Here is a 26,681-nt window from a genome sequence, read left to right as displayed (position 1 = left end):
AACACCATCATTAAGTTTGCCGATGTCAACAGTGGTAGGCCTGATCACAGACAACGACGAGACAGCCTATAGGGAGGTGGTCAGAGACCTGGCCGTGTGGTGCCAAGACAACAACCTCTTCCTCAACATGATCAAGACAAAAGGAGATAATTGTGGACGACAGGAAAAAGAAGACCGAGCACACCTCAATTCTCATCAACGGGGCTGTAGTTGAACAGGTTGAGAGCTTCAAGTTCCTTGGTGTCCACATCACCAACAAACCAAGCACACCAAGACAGTCGTGAACGGCGCACGACAAAACCTATTCCCCCTCAGGAGACTGAAAAGATTTGGCATGGGTCCTCAGATCCTCAAAAGGTTCTACAGCTGCACCATCGAAAGCATCATGACTGGTTGCACCACTGCCTGGTATGGAAACTGCTCGGCCTCCGGCCACAAAGCACTACAGAGGGTAGTGCGTATGGCCCAGTACATCACTGGGGCAAAGCTTCCTGCCATCCAAGACCTCTATACCAGGCGGTGTCAGAGGAAGGACCTAAAAATTGTCAGACTCTAGCCACCCTAGTCATAGACTGTTCTCTCTGCTACCGCACAGCAAGCGGTACCGGAGCGCCAAGTCTAGGTCCAAGAGGCTTCTAAACAGCTTCTACCCCCAAGCCATAAGACTCCTGAGCATCTAATCAAATGGCTACCCAGACTATTTGCATTGCACCCCCCCTTTACACCACTGCTACTCTTAACATCTATGCAGTCACTTGAATAACTCTACCTACATGTACATATTACCTCAATTACCTCGACTAACCGATGCCCCCGCACATCGACTCTGTACCGGTACCCCCCTGTATATAGTCTCGCTATTGTTATTTTACTGCTGCTCTTTAATTACTTGTTACTTTCATTTCTTATTTGTACTGCATTGTTGGTTAGGGGCTCATAAGTAAGCATTTCACTGCAAGGTCTACACCTGTTTTATTCGGCACAAGTGACTAATAAAATTTGATTTGAACAGTTGAAAGACAAGGTAAAGGATTTGACCTATTTCTCCTTGGCCCTGGACGAGAGCAGTGAGGCACGTGACACGGCGCAGTTGTTGATATTCTTACGAGACAGAACCCCAGACTGAAATTACAGAGGAGTTTGCTTCGGTGTAGTCAATGAAGAGCACAACCACAGGGAAAGATTTATTGGAGGAGGTTAATGAGTGTGTGGCAAAGCTGGGACTGAGTTTTGAAAAGTTATCCAGTGTGACCACTGATGGGTGCCGAAACTTGACAGGTAAAAGACAATGGCCTTTTGAAAAGGATACAAGATCAAGTACCAGAGCTGAACCCAGATTAGAAAATGATTTTCCTGCATTGCATTATTCATCAGGAGGTGCTCTGTAAATGTGTTCTGAAAATGAGCCATGTGGATACAGTCACTAAACTGGTAAATTTAATAAGAGCAAAATCTTTAAACTACAGGCAGTTTGTCTCACTGTTGGAAGAGAGTCGGGTCATGCAGATCTCCCTACCACGCAAACGAGAGATGGCGGAGAAAGGGAAAGGTGCTTGAAAAGGGTGTGGGACCTGAAGTCGGAGATTTCCTTTCTTTTGCAAAAAATTGCCCTCAACTGCAAGATAAAGAATGGTTGGCTGATTTTGCCTTCACCGTGGACATCATGGCCCTCATGAATGAACTCAATTCCAAACTACAAGGGAAGGGCCTTTTTGCACATCAGATGTACAGCCTTGTCAAAGCCTTCAGGGGAAAATTACTCCTCCTGACCCACCAAATAGAAGCCAACAATCTCACCCAGCTTCCGACACTACTAGTCTGTTCGCTATCAAAATGACCAGCGGGAGAAGTATACATCGCTGCTGCATGCTTTGAACGGTCGGTTTTCCTGTCGTTTTGAGTTTTTCAAGTATTGGAAAATGACATGCTGTTGGTTCTCTCTCACCAATGTGGAACACGCTCCCATTGGCCTGCAACTTGAGCTTATCGCTCTTCAGTCTGATGCAATGATTGGATAACTATTCAAAACAATGTCACTGACGAGGTTCTATGCATCTCTCGATGAACAAAACTTTCTAAAGATTAGGAGTCATGCTCAGAACATGTTTGTACTGTTTGGGTTAACCTATGTATGTGAACAGACATTTTCAGTGATGAAATATAACCAGTCAAGGCACAGATCCTCTCTTACTGACTCTCACCTCTAAGCAATCCTGCACATAGCGACGAAACTATACCTGACTTTACTGCTCTAGGCAACGCCCATCAGACTTTTCCCTCCGTGTAGTTCATTGCATGTTTAATAATGAAAATACCTACCAAAAGAAAATATGGATGTGGTTTATTTCTGTGATGTTAAAGTAAAATAAGTGGCATATCTGGACGTGATTTACAGAAGAGATATCTGTCAAAGTCAAACACAATGTATAATCTTGTTATATGATTCTGGCCCACGATGGCAAAAATATATTCGAATGTGGCCCTCCATGGAAAATAATTGCCCAGGCCTGTTCTAAGTGGTACTAGTGTGGATATTAAAGCCCAGTGCAGTCAAAAACGTGATTTTCTTTGGGGATTTTCTTTCTAAAGTTTATTAGGTACACTCATACAGTACCGGGTAGGACCTCTCTTTTCCTCCAGAACAGCCTGAATTATTCAGGGCATGGATTCTACATGGTGTGGCGTTCAAACGTTGCTCAATTGTTATCAAGGGACCGAACATATGCCACGGAAACATTCCCCACAACATTACACCATTGACACCAGGCTGGATGGGGCCATGGCCTCATGCTTCTTACACCAAATCCTGACTCTGCCATCAGCATTACGCAACAGGATTTGTCCAACCAAGCAATGTTTTTCCACTCCTCAATTGACCAGTGTTGGTGATTGCATGCCCACTGGAGACACTTCTTGTTTTTAGCTGATAGGAGAGGAACCCAGTGTGGTCGTCTGCTGCATTAGCCCATCCCTGACAAGGACTGACGCGTTATGCGTTCCAAGATGCCGTTCTGCACATCACTGTTGTACTACGCAGTTATTTTCCTGTTTGTGGCTCGCCTGTTAGCTTGCACGATTCTTGCCATTCTCCTTCGACCTCTCAGCAACAAGCTGTTTTCGCCCACAGGACTGCCGGTGACTGGATGTTTTTTTTTTGTCGCATCATTCTTGGTAAAACCCTGCACACCGTCGTGCGTGAAAAGCCCAGGAGGACGGCCGTTTCTGAGATACTACATCTGGTGCGCCTGGCACCGACGATCATACACGCTCAAAGTCCCTTAGGGCACTCGTTTTGCCCATTCTAACATTCAATCGAACAGTAACTGAATGCCTCGATGCCAGTCTGCCTGCTTTATACAGCAAGCCACGGCCATGTGACTCACTGTTTCTAGGAGGGAACCATTTGTGAACAGGGTGGTGGTGTACCTAATAAACTGTATATTTTATTGTATATTTCCACAGTGAGGTTGTAATAATACTGTGAAATTTGAAAAATTATGATAATACCCTTTCAGTGTGAGAGCTGTTCGTAAAGACATCCTGAAATTTCACCGTTTTGAAGGGATGGAGTTTTGGCCAGCCTGGTGACATCACCAGGTGGTAAGTTAATTAATAGACCAATAAGAAAGAGAGTTCCAAACCTTTCTGTGAATAACAACTAGTTTTCAGTTTCCCCCTCCCCACTCAGACTACTCCCAGATAGTCTTCCCAAAATTCTTGGTTGAGAAATTGCGCTTTGCTAAGACGCTATTTTAGTTTATGTTTGACCATTTTAATAGAAATCACAGTAAGGTACTAAATTGTTATCCAGAAATGATTTGATATAGGGAGATAGAAACGGCTGCATTGGACCTTTAAGATCAGAGGCCGGATTTAGTTGGTTCTTACTTCCTGCGTCGGTGGAACTGCTTGATGGGGCAGAGCTCATCGAACAGATGCTGGTTGACCAACCGAGGGACACACAGGTACTTGTTGTTGGACACAAACTCCTCCATGATCTGTCTCTTCATCCCTTTAGCCTGGAGGAGGGGAGCAATGATCAGGTATTCAACTGGCAGTCTTGTGGTTCTGACCCATTGATCTCTGACACCAAAACAGAATAAGTCATCTAGATCCAGCGCATGCAACTATTTTAATACTGGTCCATGAGTTCACCTGTATAATATCAGCAGGTTGCTCAGTGTTCTCCTTGAACAGCAGCATTGTGGGAGCATAGCTGTTGATGTTGAACTGATGTAGTAGTCTGGATGTCTCTGTCAGTCCCTGGTCCACGTAACCAAACCGCACATAGTCCTTAAAGGCAAACGCTGTGAGCTGGAGAGAGGGAGAGAGAAGGGTAAGCTGTTGGACTGATGACTAGATAGATAACCATTTCCCACAGACACACTCATTGTGTGTTACCTTGTAGAGCAGGGGCACTGCAGGCACTTGGTCAAACAGCAACACACTGGGATTGTTCTCAACATGCCAGCTGCCCAGGAAGGACACATAGTTCTTATCTGTTACCTGACAAAGAAAAATAAAACAAGATCAATGGAACAACTGATTAAGTTCAGGAGAGATTAAAATGCTTTATATATTCATACAGTGCCTTCGGAAAGTATTCAGACCCCTTGACTTTTGCCACACTAACGCTACAGCCTTGTTATAAATGTATTAAATAAATACAAATTCTCAATTTACAGACAATACCCCATAACGTCAAAGCGAGAAACTAAAATACCTTATTTACATAAGTATTCAGACCCTTTGCTATGAGACTACAAATTGAGCTCAGGTGCATCCTGTTTCCATTCTTGAGATGTTTCTAAAACTTGATTGAAGTCCACCTGTGGTAAATTCAATTGATTGGACATGATTTGAAAACGCACACATCTGTCTATATAAGGTCCCACAGTTGGCAGTCCATGTCTGAGCAAAAACCAAGCCAAGGTCGAAGGAATTGTCCGTAGAGCTTCCAGACAGGACTGTGTCGAGGCACAGATCTGGGGAAGGGTACCAAAACATTTCTGCAGCATTGAAGGTCCCCAAGAACGCAGTGGCCTCCATCATTCTTAAATGGAAGAAGTTTGGCACCACCAAGACTCTTCCTAGAGCTGGCCACAGGGCCAAACTGAGCAATCAGGGGAGAAGGGCCTTGGTCAGGGAGGTGACTGACAGAGCTCCAAAGTTCCTCTGTGGAGATGTGAGAACCTTCAAGAAGGACAAACATCTCTGCAGCACTCCACCAATCAGGCCTTTATGGTCAAGTGGCCAGACGGAAGCCACTCCTCAGTAAAAGGCACATGACAGCCCGCTTGGAGTTTGCTAAAATGCACCTTAAGACTCGCAGACCATCAGAAACAAGATGCCAAGCGTCACGTCTGGAGGAAATCTGGCACCATCCCTACGGTGAAGCATGGTGGTGTCAGCATCATACTGTGGGGATGTTTTTCCAAAGTCAGGGACTGTGAGACTAGTCAGGATCGAGGGAAAGAACAGAGCAAAGTACAGACATCCTTGATGAAAACCTGTTCCAGAACGCTCAGAACCTCAGACTGGAGCAAAAGTTCACCTTCCAACAGGACAGCGACCCCAAGCACACAGCCAAGACAACGCAGGAGTGGCTTCGGGACAAGTCTCTGAATGTCCTTGAGTGGCCCAGCCAGAGCCCGGACTTGAATCCGATCAAACATCTCTGGAGAGACCTGAAAATAGCTGTGCAGCAATGCTCCCCATCCAACCTGACAGACCTTGAGAGGATCTGCAGAGAAAATTGGAAGAAACTCCCCAAATACAGGTGTGCCAAGCCTGTAGCGTTATACTTAAGAAGACTTGAGGCTGTAATCGCTACCAAAGGTGCTTCAACAAAGAACCGAGTAAAGGGTCTGAATACTTATGTAAATGTGATATTTTAGTTTAAAATGTTTAATACATTTGCAAAAATATCTAAACCTGTTTTAACTTTGTCATTATCGTGTATTGTGTGTAGATTGATGAAAGGAAAAAAACGAATTAATCAATTTTAGAATAAGGCTGTAACGTAACAAATTGCGGAAAAAGTCAAGGGGTCCGAATACTTTGCGAAAGCATTGCATTTTATGACATGCAGTGCAAAAAAGGAAACCTACAATACGTATTACAGATACTGCGTAATTGTAGCAATTATACACAATATATGAGTAAAGTATTCACATATCCCTTTGCATCACTTTGGAATGAAAAGCACTGTAGCTTATTAAAGTGCAACTGCGGCACTTTTCAACCTCATTCATTATATCCAGCACCAAACCAGTGTCTACAAGATGGCGCATATACACTACCGTTCAAAAGTTTGGGGTCACTTAGAAATGTCCTTGTTTTTGAAAGAAAATCACATTTTTTGTCCATTCAAATAAATAAAAATTGATCAGAAATACAGTGTAGACATTGTTAATGTTGTAAATGACTATTGTAGCTGGAAACGGTAGATTTTTTTATGGCATATCTACATAGGCGTACAGAGGCCCATTATCAGCAACCATCACTTCTGTGTTCCAATGGCACATTGTGTTAGCTAATCCAAGTTTATCATTATAAAAGGCTAATTGATCATTAGAAAACCGTCAGCTATGTTAGCACAGCTGAAAACTGTTGTTCTAATTAAATAAGCAATAAAACTGGCCTTCCTTAGACTAGTTGAGTATCTGGAGCATCAGAATGTGTGGGTTCAATTACAGGCTCAAAAATGGCCAGAAACAAGGTACTTTCTTCTGAAACTCAGTCTATTCTTGTTCTGAGAAATGAAGGCTATTCCATGTGAGAAATTGCCAAGAAACTGAAGAGCTCGTACAACGCTGTGTACTACTCCCTTCACAGAACAGCGCAAACTGGCTCTAACCAGAATAGAAAGAGGAGTGGGAGGCCCCAGTGCACAACTGAGCAAGAGGACAAGTACATTAGAGTGACTAATTCGAGAAACGGACGCCAGTCCTCAACTGGCAGCTTCATTAAATAGTACCCGCAAAACACCAACGTCTCAACGTAAACAGTGAAGAGGCGACTCCGGGATGCTGGCTTTCTATGTACTCTTATGTAGATATTCCATAAAATAAATAAAAATCTGCCGTTTCCAGCTACAATAGTAATTTACAACATTAAATGTCTACACTGTATTTCTGATCAATTTTATGCCATTTTAATGGACAATTTCTTTTAGCTTTTCTTTCAAAAACATTTCTAAGTGACCCCAAACTTTTGAACTGTATAGTAATAATACATTTTTATGTGTTATGTAGAAAAAAAGGTTATACTCGATGACATCGTCAAAAGTTACATTAAAAAAATGTATTTTCAAAACACAGATTCCTAGTGACATGGGGAGCAAGGAAATACCATCCCTCTTGCTAGAAAAACTCATTGCAGGTTCTGAAAATATTTCTTACTTTTAACCTTACCCTGTGATGTCACAGAGAAGCATTTTTTAGGACCTTATCTTTTAACACAGAGCAAAGAAACATATATGTAGACATTGGTTTGGTGCTGAAGATAATGAATAAGGTTGAAAAGTGGCAGAGTTGCCCTTTAAGTTATTATTTTGGACATGTTTGCCTCGGAGGCAGCAGGTCCACTACAAACTGTCTGAGGAATTTGACTATTTATTATTATGGTGCTGATTAACTGAACACAATAGGTGGCAATAAAACATTAGAAGCCATTCATTTTCAATGGAGGGAAGTGAAATGGGCAGGAGACTGTTGGGCGATTCGAAAATGGCCGAGAGAATGTGAAGGAGGCGGGACCTAAGTTGGGGAAAAATGAATTCTCAGCGATATTGCGTCAAGATTGACCAATCAAAGCCTTCTATAGCTTCCAGCCTCTACTGGATTGGCTGTTGATACCTAGCACGCTCGCTAGCACCCATTATTATTATTACTATAAATCATACTGGATACGTTGCAATATTGATAACAGCAGGCCAACCTTTTCCACCAGCCTCTGAGGCAGCAGGTCTTCTACAAACTGTCGCAGGTGTTCTCTGACCACGGAGTAGTGGAACACGGTCACTCTACCATTGACCACACCCAGGATGGATGGCGTGTCATGGACACCCAGCTGGTTGGCTAGGCGACGCTCGTAACCAATGTCAACAATGCCGATACCCACACCTGAGACCATTCATTAGGTTGTTAAATACCAGTGGACATCAGAGGGAAGCAAAGAGACAGTTGTATTAAACAGATTACAATGTACTATAATGTTTTGATTCATCCAAGTCACCACTGACTAATAGGTTTGAGCCCATTTCCCCTGTTGTTCTCTTGTCAATGGTAAATTTCTCCACCTATTTTACAAAACACATCAGTGAATGAATTTAAAAATCTTCAAATCAGGATTTGACCCCAACGGATTCTTAGTGAAAGACGTACTGCATCCCAAATGGCACCCTTTTCCTACAGAGTCCACTACTTATGACCATAGCCCTATTGTAACTGGTCAGAAGTAGTGCAGTATATAGGGAATAAGGTGCCATTTGGGACACAACCATGGACTTCCTGGAAGTCAGCCGACTTCATACCCAGTGGCTCTAGCTCTTGTACTGTCTCCCTCCAGACTGGCTCGATGTGAACGCAGGCGAAGCACCACTCGGAGGTGATCTTGATCAGGTAGGGCCGCTTGAAGCTGTCGGGCAGCACCTTACTGTTGAACCCTGCGTGGTCGAGCAAGTACTTGCTGTCTGAGAAGTCCCGGCCTGACCTGGGGGAAGAGAAGATTTAGCCACTCTTGGAGGACAATGGAAGTTGATTAAAGATGCTTCTTTAGTACTAAACCCAATGCGTTTCTTGCATGTAGCCTTCGTCAGGGTTTCCCTAGACAGAAAAATAAAGGAGGCTTTGATACTGTATCTTTCAAAATGGCCTCAGGGACCAATCAATTCAGGGACCCCTCAAAGTGGGAATACATTTACGTTTTGGTCATTCAGCAGATGCTCTTATCCAGAGTGACAGTGGAATTAAGGTATGTAAAACCAACACATATCACAGTCATTGCAAGGGATACAAGACAACATGATAGGCAAATGAGTTACAAAAATTGCGTGGCATCTTTTCCTTTGCACTGACCTAGGGAAATTGAAGAATGACTCGTCGAAATAGAAGCTGTTGTGGAAGTGTCGGTTGAAGCCCTGCTGGTGCTGACCCTGCTTGTTCTCCTCCATCTGACCGTAGCGGTCATAGTTAGCACGCCGCTCTACATTCCCCAGGATCTGAGGGAGGGATCCAATCAAACTTTATTATGAACTCTTCTCCTCCTCCTGACTGGAGAGTTTAAATAGAGCAATGTTCTACAATTCAGATCCTTGGAGACCCATAGGGTCAGGATGTGCTGCATTTACACAACACTTCAGCACCAGAATCATCAAGCTCTTGATTAGTTGAGCCAGGGGTTAGATTTGTGCTGTGTCAAAATCTGTAGTGCACACACCCAGTGCATGTGATGTAGCCATGTTAGATGAATAAACATGACTCTAAACATTTAGGATTTTTGTCCGCATGCGTGTCTGGTAAGGGGAACTAGTTTACCTCATAAGATTTAGTGATCTTGATGAACATATCTTCAGCCCCAGGATCATTGTTCTTGTCTGGGTGCCTTGAATACAGAGCAAAGAGACACTTAAAAAACGCCCATACCAGTAGAAATCCACTTTTTCGAGCTGAAAGAAAACGGCCAGAGCTTAACCACGATGTTGAACAGCGATTTAAGTCAATAAGTCATTGTTTTAGTCAAAGTATGATATTTTTATGCTTGCAAATCCATGCAAATCCATGTGAATCCAGTGACTTTTCCTATGATATGACATACATGTTATTTTCAGCCTAATTTGTTTAAAGGCTGGGTTTTATTTTAATGTACTACCCACAAGCATGGCATTGTTTATTAATCAAAAACAGCTGCAAAGTTATTCCTCTTAGCGAATGAGATGAGCCAAACAGCCTTGCACCAAATTGGATATTTGTAAATTCACTTTTTTTTTGAAAGTCTGTATAAAGAAAACACATAACCTACATGCATACATACAACCAGTCAAAAGTTTGGACACACCTACTAATTCAAGAGTTTTTCCTTTATTTTACTATTTTTGACATTGTATAATAGTGAAGACATCAAAACTATGAAATAACACATATGGAATCTTGTAGTAAGCAAAAAAAGTGTTAAAACTAATTAAAATATATTTTATATTTGAGATTCTTCAAAGTAAAACACCCATTGCCTTGATGACAGCTTTGCACACTCTTGGCATTCTCTCAACCAGCTTCATGGAGGTAGTCATCTGGAATGCATTTTAATTAAAAGGTGTGCCTTGTTAAAAAGTTCATTTGTGGAATTTCTTTCCTTCTTAATGTGTTTGAGCCAATCAGTTGTGTTGTGACAAGATAAGGGTGGTATACAGAAGATGGTAAAATACCAAGTACATACTAAGTAGGGCTATGGCAAGAACAGCTCAAAGAAGCAAAGATAAATAACAGTCCATTACCTTAAGACATGAAGATCAGTCAACCAGGAACACTTCAAGAACTTTGAAAGTTTTTTAAAGTGCATTTGCAAAAACCATCAAGCACTATGATGAAACTGGCTCTCATGAAGACTGCCACAGGAAAGAAAGGAGTTACCTCGTCTGCAGAGGATAAGTTCATCATAGTTACCAGCCTCAGAAATTACAGCCCAAATAAATGCTTCAGAGTTCAAGTAACAGACACATCTCAACAACTGTTCAGAAGAGACTGCGTGAATCAGGCCTTCATGGTCAAATTGCTGCAAAGAAACCACCACTAAAGGACACCAATAAGAAGGGACTTGCATAGGCCAAGAAAAAAGAGCAATGGACATTAGACCAGCGGAAATCTCTCCTTCGGTCTGTGTCCAAATTTGAGATTTTTGGTTCCAACCGCCATGTCTTTGTGAGACGCAGATTAGGTGAACGGATGATTGCCGCATGTGTAGTTCCCACCGTGAAGCATGGAGGAGGTGTGATGGTGATTTTCTGGTGACACTGTCAGTAACTTATTTAGAATTCAAGGCACACTTACGCAGCATGGCTACCACAGCATTCTGCAGCAATACGCCATCCCATCTGGTTTGCGCTTGGTGGGATATAATTTGTTTTTTTTCCAAGAACACACCTCCAGGCTGTGTAAGGGCCATTTGACCAAGAAGGAGAGTGATGGAGTGCTGCATCAGATGACCTGACCACCACAATCACCCGACCTTGAGGTCGTTTGGGATGAGTTAGACTGCAGAGGTTAGGAAAAGAAGCCAACAAGTGCTCAGCATATGTGGGAACTCCTTCAAGACTGTTGGAAGAGCATTCCAGCTGAAGCTGGTTGACAGAATGCCAAGAGTGTGCAAAGCTGTCATCAGGGCAAAGGGTGGCTACTTTGAAGAACGTAAAATACACTGAGTAGTTTAACACCTGTTTTGGTTACTACATGATTCCATATGTGTTACAGTTGAAGTCAGAAGCTTACATACACTTCGGTTGGAGTCATTAAAAATCGTTTTTCAAACAATCCACAATTTTCCTGTTAACAAACTGTAGTTTTGACAAGTCAGTTAGGACATCTACTTTGTACATGACAAGTTTTCCAACAATTGTTTACAGACAGATTATTTGTGGATGTATTTCAAGGCCTACCTTCAAACAATGCCTCTTTGCTTGACATCATGGGAAAATCAAAAGGAATCAGCCAAGACCTCAGAAAAATAATTGTAGACCTCCACAAGTCTGGTTCATCCTTGTGAGCAAATTCCAAAGCCTGAAGGTACCATGTTCATCTGTACAAACAATAGTATGCAAGTATAAAACACCATGGGACCACGCAGCCGTCACACCGCTCAGGAAGGAGAGGTGTCCTGTCTCCTAGAGATGAACGTACTTTGGTGAGAAAAGTGAAAATCAATCCCAGAACAACAGCAAAGGACCTTGTGAAGATGCTGGAGGAAACAGGTACAAAAATATCTATATCCACAGTAAAATGAGTCCTATATCGACAAACCTGAAAGGCCGCTCAGCAAGGAAGAAACCACTGGTCCAAAAACCACCATAAAAAAAGCCAGAATTCAGTTTGCAACTGCACATGGGGACAAAGATTGTACTTTTTGGAGAAATGTCCTCTGGTCTGATGAAACAAAAATAGAACAGTTTGGCCATAATGACCATCGTTATGTTTGGAGGAAAAAGGGAGAGGCTTGCAAACCGAAGAACACCATCCCGACCGTGAAGCACGGGGGTGGCAGCATCATGTTGTGAGGGTGCTTTGCTGCAGGGGGGACTGGTGCACTTCACAAAATAGATGGCATCATGAGGGAGGAAAATTACGTGGATATATTGAGGTGACATCTCAAAACGTCAGTCAGGAAGTTAAAGCTTGGTCGCAAATGGGTCTTCCAAATGGACAATGACCCAAAGCATACTTCCTAAGTTGTGGCAAAATGGCTTAAGGACAACAAAGTCAAGTTATTGGAGTGGCCATCACAAAGTCCTGACCTCAATCCTATAGAAAATTTGTGGGCAGAACTGAAAAAGCATGTGCGAGCAAGGAGGACTACAAACCTGACTCAGTTATACCAACTCTGTCAGGAGGAATGGGCCAAAATTCACCCAACTTATTGTGGGAAGCTTGTGGAAGGCTACCCAAAATGTTTGACCCAAGTGAAACAATTTAAACGCAATGCTACCAAATACTAATTGAGTGTATGTAAACTGGGAATGTGATGAAAGAAATAAAAGCTGAAATTAATCACTCTCTCCACTATTATTCTGACATTTCACATTCTTAAAATAAAGTTGTGATCCTAACTGACCTAAAACAGGGAATTTTTACTAGGATTAAATGTCAGGAATTGTGAAAAACTGAGTTTAAATGTATTTCGCTAAAGTGTATGTAAACTTCTGGCTTCAACTGTATTTCATAGTTTTGATGTATTCACTATTATTCTACAATGTAGAAAATAGTAAAAAAATAAAGAAAAACTCTTGAATGAGTAGGAGTGTCCAAACTTTCACTGGTATTGTATATACAGTGCACTCGGAAAGTATTCAGACCCTTTCACTTTTTCCACATTGTTACATTACAGCCTATTCTGAAATTGATTAAATAAAAACTGGTTCTCAATCGACACACAATTCCCCATAATGAAAAAGCAAAAAAAAAAGTTTACAATTTGGAAATGCATTAAAAATAAAAAACATAAATACCTTACGTCTTTGCCGTGTCTGAATCCTGGCTTAGGAAGGCCACCAAAAATTCTGAGATTTCCATACCCATCTCCAACATTTTCCGTCAAGATAGAACTGCCAAAGGGGAGTTGCAATCTACTCCAGAGATAGAACTTTGCATGCTGTCATACTTTCAAGCTATATGCCAAAACAGTTTGGGATTAAATTTTTTTTTAAATGAATCTCTCCAGAAATAAGTCTCTCACTGTTGCTGCCTGTTATTGACCCCCCTCAGCTCCCAGCTGTGCCCTGGACACCATATGTGAATTGATTGCCCCCCCATCTATCTTCACAGTTCGTTCTGTTAGGTGACCTAAACTGGGATATGCTTAACACCCCAGCAGTCCTACAATCTAAGCTAGATGCCCTCAATCTCACACAAATGATCAAGGAACCCACCAGGTACAACCCTAAATCCGTAAATATGGGCACCCTCATAGATAGTATCCTGACCAACTTGCCCTCCAAATACACCTCTGCAGTTTTCAATCAAGGTCTCAGCGATCACTGCCTGCATCCGCTATGGGTCCGCGGTCAAACGACCAGCCCTATCACTGTCAAACCCTCCCTAAAACACTTCTGCGTGCAGGCCTTTCTAATCGACCTGTCCCGGGTATCCTGGAAGGATATTGACCTCATCCCGTCAGTCGAGGATGCCTGGTCGTTCTTTAAAAGTAATTTCCTCGCCATCTTAAATAAGCATGCCCCTTCAAAAAATGTAGAACTAAGAACAGATATAGCCCTTGGTTCACTCCAGACCTGACTGCCCTCAACCAGCACAAAAACATCTTGTGAGGGACTGCACTAGCATCGAATAGTCCCCACGATATGCAAGTTTTCAGGGAAGTCAGTTACCAATACACGCAGTCAGTCAGGAAAGCAAAGGCTAGCTTTTTCAAACAGAAATTTGCATCCAGTAGCTCTAACTCCAAAAGGTTTTGGGACAGTAAAGTCCATGGAGAATAAGAGCACCTCTTCCCAGCTGCCCAATGCCCTAAGGCTAGGAAACACTGTCACCACCGATAAATCCACGATAATCGAGAATTTCAATAAGCATTTCTCTATGGCTGGCCATGCTTTCCTCCTGGCTATCCCAACAAACAGCCCCGCACCCCCCACAGCTACTTGCTCAAGCCTCCCCAGCTTCACCCATATCCAGATAGCAGATGTTCTGAAAGTGCTGCAAAACCTGGACCCTTACAAATCAGCTGGGCTAGACAATCTGGACCCTCTTTCTAAAATTATCCGCCGCCATTGTTGTAACACCTATTACCAGTCTGTTCAACCTCTCTTTTGTATCATCTGAGATTCCTAAAGATTGGAAAGCTGCCGCGGTCATCCCCCTCTTCAAAGGGGGTGACACTCTAGACCCAAACTGTTACAGACCTATATCCATCCTGCCCTGCCTTTCTAAAGTCTTCGAAAGCCAAGTTAATCAACAGATCGCTGACCATTTCGAATCCCACCGTACCTTCTCCGCTGTGCAATCCGGTTTTCGAGCTGGTCACGTGTGCACCTCAGCCACGCTCAAGGTACTAAACAATATCACAACCGCCATCGATAAAAGACAGTACTGTGCAGCCATCTTCATCAACCTGGCCAAGGCTTTCGACTCTGTCAATCACCACATTCTTATTGGCAGACTCAACAGCCTTGGTTTCTCAAATGACTGCCTCGCCTGGTTCACCAACTACTTCACAGACAGAGTTCAGTGTGTCAAATCGGAGGACCTGTTGTCTGGACCTCTGGCAGTCTCTATGGGGGTACCACAGGGTTCAATTCTCGGACCGACTCTTTTCTCTGTATATATCAACGATGTCGCTCTTGCTGCAGGTGATTCCCTGATCCACCTCTATGCAGACGTCACCATTCTGTATACATCTGGCCCTTCTTTGGACACTGTGTTAACTAACCTCCAAATGAGCTTCAATGCCATACAACACTCCTTCCATGGCCTCCAACGGCTCTTAAACGCAAGTTTAACCAAATGCATGCTTTTCAACCGTTCGCTGCCCACACCCGCCCGCTTGACTAGCATCACTACTCTGGACGGTTCTGACTTAGAATATGTGGACAACTACAAATATCTAGGTGTCTGGCTAGACTGTAAATTCTCCTTCCAGACTCATATTAAACCTCTCCAATCCAAAATTAAATCTAGAATCGTCTCTCTATTTCGCAACAAAGCCTCCTTCACTCACGCTGCCAAACATACCCTCGTAAAACTGACTATCCTACCGATCCTCGACTTCAGCGATGTCATTTACAAAATAGCTTCCAATATTCTACTCAGCAAACTGGATGCAGTCTATCACAGTGCCATCCGTTTTGTCACCAAAGCCCCATATACCACCCACCACTGCGACCTGTATAATCTAGTCAACTGGCCCTCACTACCTATTCGTCGCCAGACCCACTGGCTCCAGGTCATCTACAAGTCTTTGCTAGGTAAAGCTCCGCCTCATCTCAGCTCACGATAACAACACCCACCCGTAGCACGCGCTCCAGCAGGTATCTCTCACTGGTCATCCCCAAAGCCAACACCACCTTTGGCCGCCTTTCCTTCCAGTTCTCTGTTGCCAATGACTGGAACGAATTGCAAAAATTGCTGAAGCTGGAGACATATTTCCCTCACTAACTTTAAACATCAGCTATCTGAGCAGCTAACCGATCGCTGCAGCTGCACATAGCCCATCTGTAAATAGCCCATCTGTAAATAGCCCACCCAATCTACCTACCTACCTCATCCCCATATAGTTTTTATTTACTTTTCTGCTCTTTTGCACAACAGTATTTCTACTTGCACATCACCAACTCCTCATCTATCACTCATGTTAATTTGCTAAATTGGAAATACTTCGCTACTATGCCCTATTTATTGCCTTACCTCCTCACTCCATTTGCACACTCTATATAGACTTTCTTATTTTTCTATTGTGTCATTGACTGTACGCTTGTTTATTCCATGTGTAACTCTGTTGTTGTTTGTGTCGCAGTGCTTTGCTTTATCTTGGCCAGGTCGCAGTTGTAAATGAGAACTTGTTCTCAACTAGCCTAAATAAAGGTGAAATAAAAAAAGAAAATGTACATAAATATTCAGACCCTTGGCTATGAGACTTGAAATTGAGCTCAGGTGCATCCGGTTTCCATTGATCGTCCTTGAGCTGTTTCTACAACTTGGAGTCCACCTGTGGTAAATTCAATTGATTGGATATGATTTGGAAAGGCACACACCTGTCTATATAAGGTCCCACAGTTGACAGTGCATGTCAGACCAAAAACCAACCCAAGAGGTTGAAGGAATTGTCAGTAGAGCTCCCAGACAGGATTGTGTCGAGGAACAGATCTGTAGAAAGGTACCAAAACATGTCTGCAGCATTGGAGGTCCCCAAGAACACAGTGGCCTACATCATTCTTAAATGGAATAAGTTTGTAACCACCAAGACTCTTCCTAGAGCTGGCTGCCTGATTAAACTGAGCAATCGGAAGAGAAGGGAGGTGACCAAGAACCCTATCGTCACTCTGAAAGAGCTCCAGAGTTCCTCTGTGTCAATGGAAGAAACTTCCAGAAGGACAACCATCTCTGCAGCACTCCACCAATCAGGCCTTTATGGTAGAGTGGCCAGACGGTAGCCACTCCTCAGTAAAAGGCACGACAGCCTGCTTGGAGTTTTCCAAAAGACACCTAAAGGACTCCTAGACCATGAGAAACAAGATTTCCTGGTCTGATGAAATCAAGATTTAACTCTCTGCCTGAATGCCAAGTGTCATGTCTGGAGGAAACCAGGCACCGCTCATCAATATGCCAATACCATCCCTACGGTGAAGTATGGTGGTGGTAGGATCATGCTGTGGGGATGTTTTTTAGCAGCAGGGACTGGGAGATTAGTCAGGTTGAGGGCAAGATGAACGGCGCAAGTACAGAGAGTTCCTTGATGAAAACCTGCTCCAGAGTGCTCAGGACCTCAGACTGGGGTGAAGGTTGACCTTCCAACAGGACAATGACCCTAAGCACACAGCCAAGACAATGCAGGAGTGGCTTCGGGACAAGTCTCCGACAGTCCTTGAGTGGCCCAGCAAGAGCCCAGACTTGAACTCAATCAAACATCTCTGGAGAGACGCGAAAATAACTTTGCAACGACGCTCCCCATCCAACCTGTCAGAGCTTGAGAGGATCTGCAGAGAAGAATGGAAGAAACTACCCAAATACTGGTTTGCCAAACTTGTAGCGTCACACCCAAGAAGACTGAACCGAAGAAGACTGAACCGAAGAAGGCTGTAATCACTGCAAAAAGGTGCTTCAACAAAAGTACTGATTAAAGGGTCTGAATACTTTTTTAAATGTAATATTTCAAGAGACAGAAAGACAGGGCTCTACAGTGCGACTATTTTAGTCACATATGCGCCAAAATATTTTGCGCTTGACCTGGAATTTTAATTTAGGAACAGTGCGCCTAGAAAAATTAAGGATTCCAGCTTTATTACCTTCAATATTTTAAATTGTGCTACTACATTTCTGTGTGTGCGCATACATTTTTCCAACTTAGGGGCACACACGCTGCTTGTAAAAAAGGTCAGTGTAGAACTGTCGTGCATCTGCCGGCCGAAAGTACTTAGTGGTCCCTATAACACTGTGCCGACAGAAAGCAAGCTAATGGCCCCTACTACGCAGACCGACAATTGGTCTGGTAAGTTCTCCCTACCCTATTGACAGACATTACTAGAGACAAACACACATCCATCCTTAAGAGGCCACACACACGTTACCCAAACCTATCCATAGTATGATAGACATAAAGTAGCAGGGTGTTTCCAACTCACCATTCTCTGACCAGCCTCTTGTACACCTTCTTGACCTCTGCTTGACTGGCGCTCTTGGTGAGCCCCAGGACTCTGTAGGGGTCAAACTCCTGGGCTGTGTTCACCGTCTCCCCCCGCAGCAGAAGGAGAACGGCCAGCCAGACCATAGAGGCCTGGAGTGGCCTACACAATCCCCCCATCTCCTCTCCTCCCTGTCCCAACGTCTCTAAATCGGCAACCTGAGTCAGGAGGAAGAAATTAAAGTAAAAAGATACATTCATATCATATGACTCACTGGCAGTTCTGTTGGACCTCTAACTGAAAATATTTTTCATCACTTTCATTTCAATACAGCGGTGCAGTTCTGCGGTGTTGTGAAATGGTTTCAGTTGTGTCTTTGCATCAGCTCGGTCAATGAGTGTCTCTAATGAGCCACGGAGTGGCAATGAACAACAATCAAAACGTTTTGCTAAGACTGGCATAAATGACCTCACCTAGCCAGCAGCTAGTACCAATATTTCTAGCCAAAGTTAGCTAGGTATAACTATTGACATGATCAACATTAGCTACTACAGCTAGCTAATATAGCTAGCTGCATTTGGTCGATGTTTTGCTAGATAACGTTGCTGACAGCTGGCCAAACAAAATACGAGTGTAGCTTTTATATCTAGTTAGCTATACACATCACTCTGCTAGCTAACTAAATAAGGCCGAGAGAAAGATAACGAATGTGGTGAGCTCGCTAGATATTCCAGCTCTTTGCCCAGCTAGCAGCAAATATTTTATCTGTATTAGCAGTTTTTGCCTTTACTCTAGCTAGCTAACGTTAGAAGGCCAAGTCATGTCTACAGTACCTATTTGTCTAGACGGCGACGCAACATGAAAACATGTTGCTAACTAGATACAAAATATGTTGTAAAAATACTAAACCTGGGTCAGTCACAAAATCAACTTGTCATCATGTCGACTGATATAACTTGATTTGGGCTGCCAGTTAACGTTACGGATGCTGCTGCTGCTTCTTCAAACGTGTCCACAGCGCCACCTCCTGTACTGGAGTGTGAGTTCTGGTGTGGCTAGAATCAAATACTTATGTGGCACACATCAGAGTCAAATACTTTCTATAGAACAAACGTCACGTCAGGATAGGCAACCGAAATTAAACATGTATGTATGTGTGTGTTATATTAAACATAGAGGTACGGGCGACATGGACAGCCGCCCAGGGCGGCATCTTGCCGGGGACAGCACGGGGCGGGGGCGACCGCTGAAGTTGGGGTTCGCCCAGGGTGCTATACAAACTGCAGACAAAAAAATGCTTTCCGCTACTAAGATCAGTGAAATGTAGGCTAAACTAACAACGGAGAGTGAAGGACATAAATCTTAACTAGGAAGCAAGTCGCAGCAATAAAGAACACGAAGGGGGGGGAGATTTTCGGCACAACACCGGCCCCAATTGGTGAAAAGTGTATTATTTTCAACTACCAAATGAATACTTCGCTTGGTAAAAACACCAGGTTATTGATGATTTAATATGATATTTTTCAAAATGTCATAGCGCGCTGATAGAAAGAGAAATTGAATGGCTACCTCCTCAAGCTAGCAATGCTCAGGCATCATCCAATGTCGTTACACAGGAGGCAAATGCTTTGATTGACAACTGCCACAACTATACTGGCCTGACAGACTCTATGACACTTAAAAAGTGTCTGACAAGGATTTTCCTTTCCAAGAGAGGCATGTTTGAACTGGGCCCAGATGCCGCTGCCAACAATGATGCCATCGCCACTCTTCCCAGGCTCACCAATACAAGGTCCGATGACAGAGAAAATGGTCAGCGACAACGCAATGAAAATATTGACTTTGCATGCATGGAAATCAAGGACGTTAAAACCTCTTACATCTACACGTTCCGCTAGCGGAACGTCTGCTCCAATATCCAATGATGGGCGGGGCGCGAAATTCAAACTCCTCTAAATCCGAAAACTTACACTTTTCAAACATATGACTATGTTACAGCTATTTAAAGACAAGACTCTCCTTTATCTAACCAAACTGTCCGATTTCAAAAAGGCTTTACAGCGAAAGCAAAACATTAGATTATGTCAGCAGAGTACCCAGCCAGGAATAATCACACAGCCATTTTTCAAGCTAGCATATCATGTCACATAAACCCAAACCATATCTAAATGCAGCACTAACCTTTGATGATCTTCATCAGATGACACACCTAGGACATTGTGTTATACAATACATGCATGTCTGTTCAATCAAGTTCATATTTATATCAAAAACCAGCTTTTTACATTAGCATGTGACGTTCAGAACTAGCATTCCCACCGAACACTTCCGGTGATTTTACTAAATTACTCACGATAAACGTTCACAAAAAGCATAACAATTATTTTAAGAATTATAGATACAGAACTCCTCTATGCACTCGATATGTCCGATTTTAAAATAGCTTTTCGGATGAAGCACATTTTGCAATAATGTAAGTACATAGCCCGGCGTTACAGGGCTAGCTATTTAGACACCCACCCAGTGTAGCCTTCACCAAAATCACATTTCCTATAAGAAAAATGTTCTTACCTTGCTTGTTCTTCATCAGAATACACTGCCAGGACTTCTACTTCAATAACAAATGTAGGTTTGGTCCCAAATAATCCATCGTTATATCCAAACAGCAACGTTTTGTTCGTGCGTTCTAGACACTATCCCAACGCTAAATCTCGGCCACGAGCATGACGCAAAATATGACAAAAAATTTCGAAATATTCCATTACCGTACTTCGAAGCATGTCAACCGCTGTTTAAAACCAATATTTATGCAATTTATCTCGTAGAGAAGCGATAATATTCCGACCGGGAATCTGCCTGTCTGTAAACTGAGGAAAAAACCAAAAGCCGGGGGCGGGGCGTGTCACGCGCCTAAGGCTTAGTCCATTGACTGACCACTCAGCATTTGCTCTCGTGTGCTTCAGCCAGGGCTTTGAATGACATCATTCCTGTTTTTCCCGGGCTGTGAGACTCCATTGTTGACGTGAGAAGTGTCACGTAAGAGCAGAGATCCTTTGTAAACGATAGAGAGATTCAAGAAGGGCAAGAAATGTTCAGACAGGGTACTTCCTGAACAGAAGCATCTCAGGTTTTTGCCTGCCATAGGAGTTCTGTTATACTCACAGACACCATTCAAACAGTTTCAGAAACTTTGGAGTGTTTTCTCTCCAAAGCTAATAATTATATGCATATTCCAGTTTCTGGGCAGGACTAATAATCAGATTAAATCGGGTACGTTTTTTATCCAGCCGTGAAATTACTGCCCCCTAGATGTAAGAGGTTTTAAGAAGGTCGTCCACGTCGAAAAGCGTTTCGAAAAAGAGGAGGGAAAGGTGGACTTGTGCCAAAGAAGAATCGCAGAACTCGAAAGCTACTCCAGGCGGTGGAATCTGGGACTATGGAGTTCCCGAGGCAGACGGGGAGGACGCGCGGCCAGAGACCATCAAAGCCTGCCAAACTATCCTACCCGAGGAGAAGGATAAACTAGCAGATGTGGTCGAACACCGTGCATCGCCTCGGCACGAGAAGGCAGGGTGACCCCCAAGCCCAGAGGTGTCATTCTCCAGTTCACATTACAGATCTACAGGGATGCCACTTGGAAAGCAGCCAATTCGTCTACCTTCCTACGCGACAACAACCTGTGGTTTGCTGAAGACCTCTCGAAAAGAGAGAGAAACTGTGGCCAGTTGTGGAAAAAGCACGAAAATAGGGGAAAGCGGCTTACTTTTCATCGGAGGGCGCGCTTTCATCAACAGATTTGAAATTAACCTTCCTCCTTGAGAACTGTCATAGACTGTGCCTGGTGGTCAACATAGGCTACCTAGATAGCTACCTCTGATGTGAGCAGATCTCACTCTAGGCTCAAAGGTGATGGATATGTACTATTTTATTTTTTCTCTCACTTCTGATATTTTTACCTGCGGTATTAGCAGTGAACAAGCTCTTTGTTGTTTCTTGTTCTGGCAGTTATATTTGTTAAGGTAAACTAGTCTCATTCAATTATTTATATCTATATGGTGTGCAACGCTGGTTTCTTTTCATTCTTACTCGATTTGCGATTGCTGTACTTTCTGTTCTATATTCCACTTTGTCGTTGTCTGTAATTTCACTCAATGCCAGGGGGTTAAGAAATCATGTAAAGCGCAAAGCCTTATTTTTATTTGCCAAACAGCTTAAAACAGATTGATATTTTTTTTCAAGAGTCTCATTTAGTTTCTACCGACGTCAACTTCTGGAGATCTCAGTGGGGAAATGATTTATGGCTCTCTCATGGTTCTGAACGCTCTGCTGGAGTTACCACTCTGGAGAATACTTTAAATGGAAGTATTTTCTCCGACTGTGACCCTTTTGGTCACTTTCTTTGTCTTGTTATCAACTGTAACAACATCATTATTATTATTATTACCAACATTTATGGTTCAATTCCAAACTTGAAAATGATCAGTTACTTGAATCTTTGGAAAAGCATATTCTCCATTGGCTAACCAAGTTCTCTAATGCTTTACTTATAGTAGGTGGGGATTTTCATATTTCTCAGGTTATGGAAAAGTTTGATATTATAGATATTTGGAGAGTAAAGTTTCCCAATGACAAGTCTTTCACTTCGAGGAATAAGGCACGCTACAGAAAACCATGCATAGATTTTGGGCTGGTGTCTAAATGTTTTGATTAACAGAGTATTTCTGTTAACATCCTGGCCACTCCCCTCACTGATTGATCATAGAGCTATTTATATTGACCTTAAACTGTTTATCTCTGATAATGGCATTGGCAGAGCATCCTACTGGAAGCTTAATAGCTCTATATTAAAACATGAGTTGGTCAAGGGGGAGATAAACAATTTAATTACACACTTCTGGAACAAAGCTATAAGTGACCATTCATACAGTAATAACTGGGAGCATTTTAAATATGAGATTGGAAAATATTTAAGAAAATATGGGAGTATTCTTGCCAAGAAAGAGGAGAGCTGAAGAAGAAAGTGTAATTACAAAGACCACCTCTCTTGTTCAAAAGCCTGTTGAAAGTCTCTCAAAACACCAGTCTCAACATCAACAGTGAAGAGGTGACTCCGGAATTCTAGGCAGAGTTCCTCTGTCCAGTGTCTGTGTTATTTTACCCATCTTAATATTTTATTTTTATTTGCCAGTCTGAGATATGTCTTTTTCTTTGCAACGCCGCCTAGAAGGCCAGCATCCCGGATTCGCCTCTTCATTGTTGATGTTGAGACTGGTGTTTTGCGGAGTACTATTTAATAAAGCTGCCAGTTGAGGACTTGTGAGGCATCTATTTCTCAAACTAGACACTCTATTGTACTTGTCCTCTTGCTCAGTTGTGCAACGGGGCCTCCCACTCCTCTTTCTATTCTGGTTAGAGCCAGTTTGCGCTGTTCTGTGAAGGGAGTAGTACACAGCGTTGTACAAGATCTTCAGTTTCTTGGCAATTTCTCGCATAGAATAGCCTTCATTTCTGAGAACAAGAATAGACTGATGAGTTTCAGAAGAAAGTTCTTTGTTTCTGGCCATTTTGAGCCTGTAATCGAACCCACAAATGCTGATGCTCCAGATACTCAACTAGTCTAAAGAAGGCCAGTTTTATTGCTTCTTTAATCAGCACTACAGTTCCCAGCTGTGCTAACATAATTGCAAAAGGGTTTTCTAATGATCAATTAGCCTTTTAAAATGATAAACTTGGATTAGCTAACACAACGTGCTATTGGAACACAGGAGTGATGGTTGCTGATAATGGGCCTCTGTACGCCTATGTAGATATTCCATAAAAAATCTGCCGTTTCCAGCTACGATAGTTATTTACCACATTAACAATGTCTACGCTGTATTTCTGATCAATTTGATGTTATTTTAATGGACAAAAAACGTGATTTTCTTTCAAAAACAAGGACATTTCTAAGTGACCCCAAACTTTTGAACGGTAGTGTATGTTTAATAATGTCCAACTGGTGTTTGGCCTTATTGACTATTCTGATCTAATCTTTTAAGATAGAAGACAGTAAAATTTAGACTTTGATACAGTGGAACATGAGTTTCTGAGAATTGTTTGCTGTTAAAGACTGTGATACCCTCTACATACAATATTCCAGTCAAGGAAAAAGTAACATACCTTGGGATTACCATATCTAAGGATCAACAGGAAAGATGCTTATTAAATTTCATACCTATTATTGAAAAAAAACTAAAAGAAGTTGAACCATTGGTTGCAGAGGGATTTGTCCTTGAAAGGTCAAGTATTGCTTTCTAAAGCTGAAGGTATCTCCAGACTTACTAATGCAGCCCAGTCCCGACATCCTGACAACAAAATAGGTAAAGTGGTTGACCAGATATTTTTCAACTTCATTTGGAAAAATCGTACACATTATATTAAGAAATCTGTCGTTATAAACACATTAATATGGTGGTCTCAATTTTTTTGATTTTCCCACTTTGAATAATACTTTAAAGATAAATTGGGCTGAACATTCAAAGAATCCCGCTTCAATTTGGAATTTCATCCCTCATTATGTCTTCTCCTGTTTTGGTGGCTTCAATTTTATGTTACTTTGTAACTATAACATTGATAAGATTCCTACAAAATTATCTGCTTTTCATAGACAAGTATTCTTAGCGTGGTTGTTAATAGTGTATATAAACCTAATTCTTCCCCACATATGTATTTCATTTGGAACAATAAGGATATTTTTGATAGAATCAAGTCTTTATTTTTTAAGAACTGGTACAATAATCATATCCTGCTGGTGAGACAATTTTTTAATGCAGTAGGATTGTTACTCAATTATGAGGAATTTTATCTCATTACAATATATCTGTTACACCTAGAGAGTTCGCCATAGTCTTTGATGCTATTCCATCTGGAACTCTCATGTTGTTTAGAGGTGTAACCAGACCTCATCTTCTTGACCTACCCTCTCTTTATCCAGTTGACTCCAATAGGAAAAATGTGTTTCTCCTTGCTTCCTCAGAACAACAAATCTATATGTGCTTTATTTCAAAGGGATATTCTATCCATTTCTTATGTCACAATTTACTGGAATACATTTGTCAATAATGTCTGTTGGAAAAAAGTCTGGTTATTACCACACAAATACCTGCTTGTTAACAAGGTCAAAGAGATCTCTTTCAGAATGATCCATAAGTATTACCCTGAGAATCATTACCTGAGAAACTCAAAAAAGACATCTTCTAGCCATCATCGATCCACTTTTCATTTTCCATTTGTTTTGTCTTGTCTTCCCACACACCTGGTTTCAATTCCATCATTACATGTTGTGTATTTAACCCTCTGTTTACCCCCATGTACTTGTCCGGAATTGTTTATTGTAAGTGCTTGTGCACGTTATGTCTGGTCTGCGACGGGTTTTGTACCCATTTATATATTGTTCTGTTTTCCGGTGGTTTTTATTATTAAACTGCGCCGTTGTAAACACACTTTTTGCTCTCCTGTGCCTGACTTCTCTGTCGCCAGTACGCACCCCTTACAGTACTTTTTGTGCCCCCATAGTTCTATAATTGTTAATATTCTTGATGACATTTGTTTTTTATGGGAGAATGTGCTGCTCGGTTGCCTTAACTATAATAAGGAAAAAGAAAAACAATTTTACCTCATAAATCTAATTGTGCTAATGGGAATATGTAATATTCATAAATGTAAATTCACGAATAAAAAAAAAACACTCTTCCGTGTTTTCTATAAGGAATTCGAGCAGTACGTTAAGACCATTCTACATTCTTCTAATAAGAAAGCTGTTAAAACAATCAAGGTCTTTGTATAATCTGTAATTTGTTGTACCCCCTGGCATATGTTATCATTGTCTGTTTGTATACTTCTTGTATGTATACTGTTTGTTCTGCAATAAATAAAAATAAATATATAACCATCATACTTTGTGATACAAAATGGCAAAAGGGAAGATAAATATAGAATTATTAAAAAAAATACACCCTTCCAACTAAACCTACACTGATTAAAAACCCACTACCCCATTCCACTACTTTGACCCTATCTACTCCTGCACCATGCCAACAGCCTGGGAGGACAGCACACCACCACTCAACACAACCTGAAGTCAAATCTTGTATACCCAAATAGTTCTCTGCAGCTGCCACCACAACATCTATTTTCTGTGATTTACGTTCCTGTAACGGTCGTCGTATGAAACGGACCAAGGCGCAGCGGGTTGAGTGCTCATTTGAACATTTAATTTAGAACACTGAAAACACAAAACAAGAGAACGCACAGTAATGCAGGCTATACACAGCAATGCACAAACAACAACTTCCCACAAAGGGACAGGTGAAACAGGACTACCTAACTATGACTCTCAATCAGCAACAACGATTTACAGCTGTTCCTAATTGAGAGCCATACCAGGCCAACACAAAGAAATACACAACATAGAAAACCATAGAAATACAAAACAAGAACATTACCCAAAAACCACGGAACACATAAATCAAACACCCCTCTTACATAAATACATATCCCATTAAACCCCAAACCACATAAAACAAATACCCCCTGCCACGTCCTGACCAAACTACAATAACCAATAACCCCTTATACTGGTCAG

At 42.1% G+C, this 26,681-nt stretch overlaps 1 protein-coding gene across 2 annotated transcripts in view; it reads right to left on the bottom strand.

Annotated features, from left to right (window-relative positions):
* Positions 1-19,060, bottom strand: part of LOC115151059 (dnaJ homolog subfamily C member 16) — a 34,076-nt gene extending 15,016 nt beyond the window's left edge. The window contains exons 1-9 of one of the 2 annotated variants that reach the window (XM_029695005.1): positions 18,968-19,060; positions 18,059-18,276; positions 9,540-9,606; positions 9,081-9,223; positions 8,537-8,715; positions 7,942-8,126; positions 4,402-4,506; positions 4,156-4,314; positions 3,889-4,019 (exon numbers count right to left, since the gene is read on the bottom strand). In XM_029695005.1, the coding sequence (XP_029550865.1) occupies positions 3,889-4,019; positions 4,156-4,314; positions 4,402-4,506; positions 7,942-8,126; positions 8,537-8,715; positions 9,081-9,223; positions 9,540-9,606; positions 18,059-18,237 (1,148 nt within the window). In that variant the 5' untranslated portion in view covers positions 18,238-18,276; positions 18,968-19,060. The other variant, XM_029695007.1, reaches the window with a different exon arrangement.
* Positions 19,061-26,681: the final 7,621 nt, after the last annotated feature.

Source organism: Salmo trutta, chromosome 16 (assembly GCF_901001165.1).
Source record: "Salmo trutta chromosome 16, fSalTru1.1, whole genome shotgun sequence".
NCBI classification, from domain to species: Eukaryota; Metazoa; Chordata; class Actinopteri; order Salmoniformes; family Salmonidae; genus Salmo; species Salmo trutta.
Note: the sequence above shows the minus strand (reverse complement) of the source record. Positions and strands in the feature narration are given on the sequence as shown.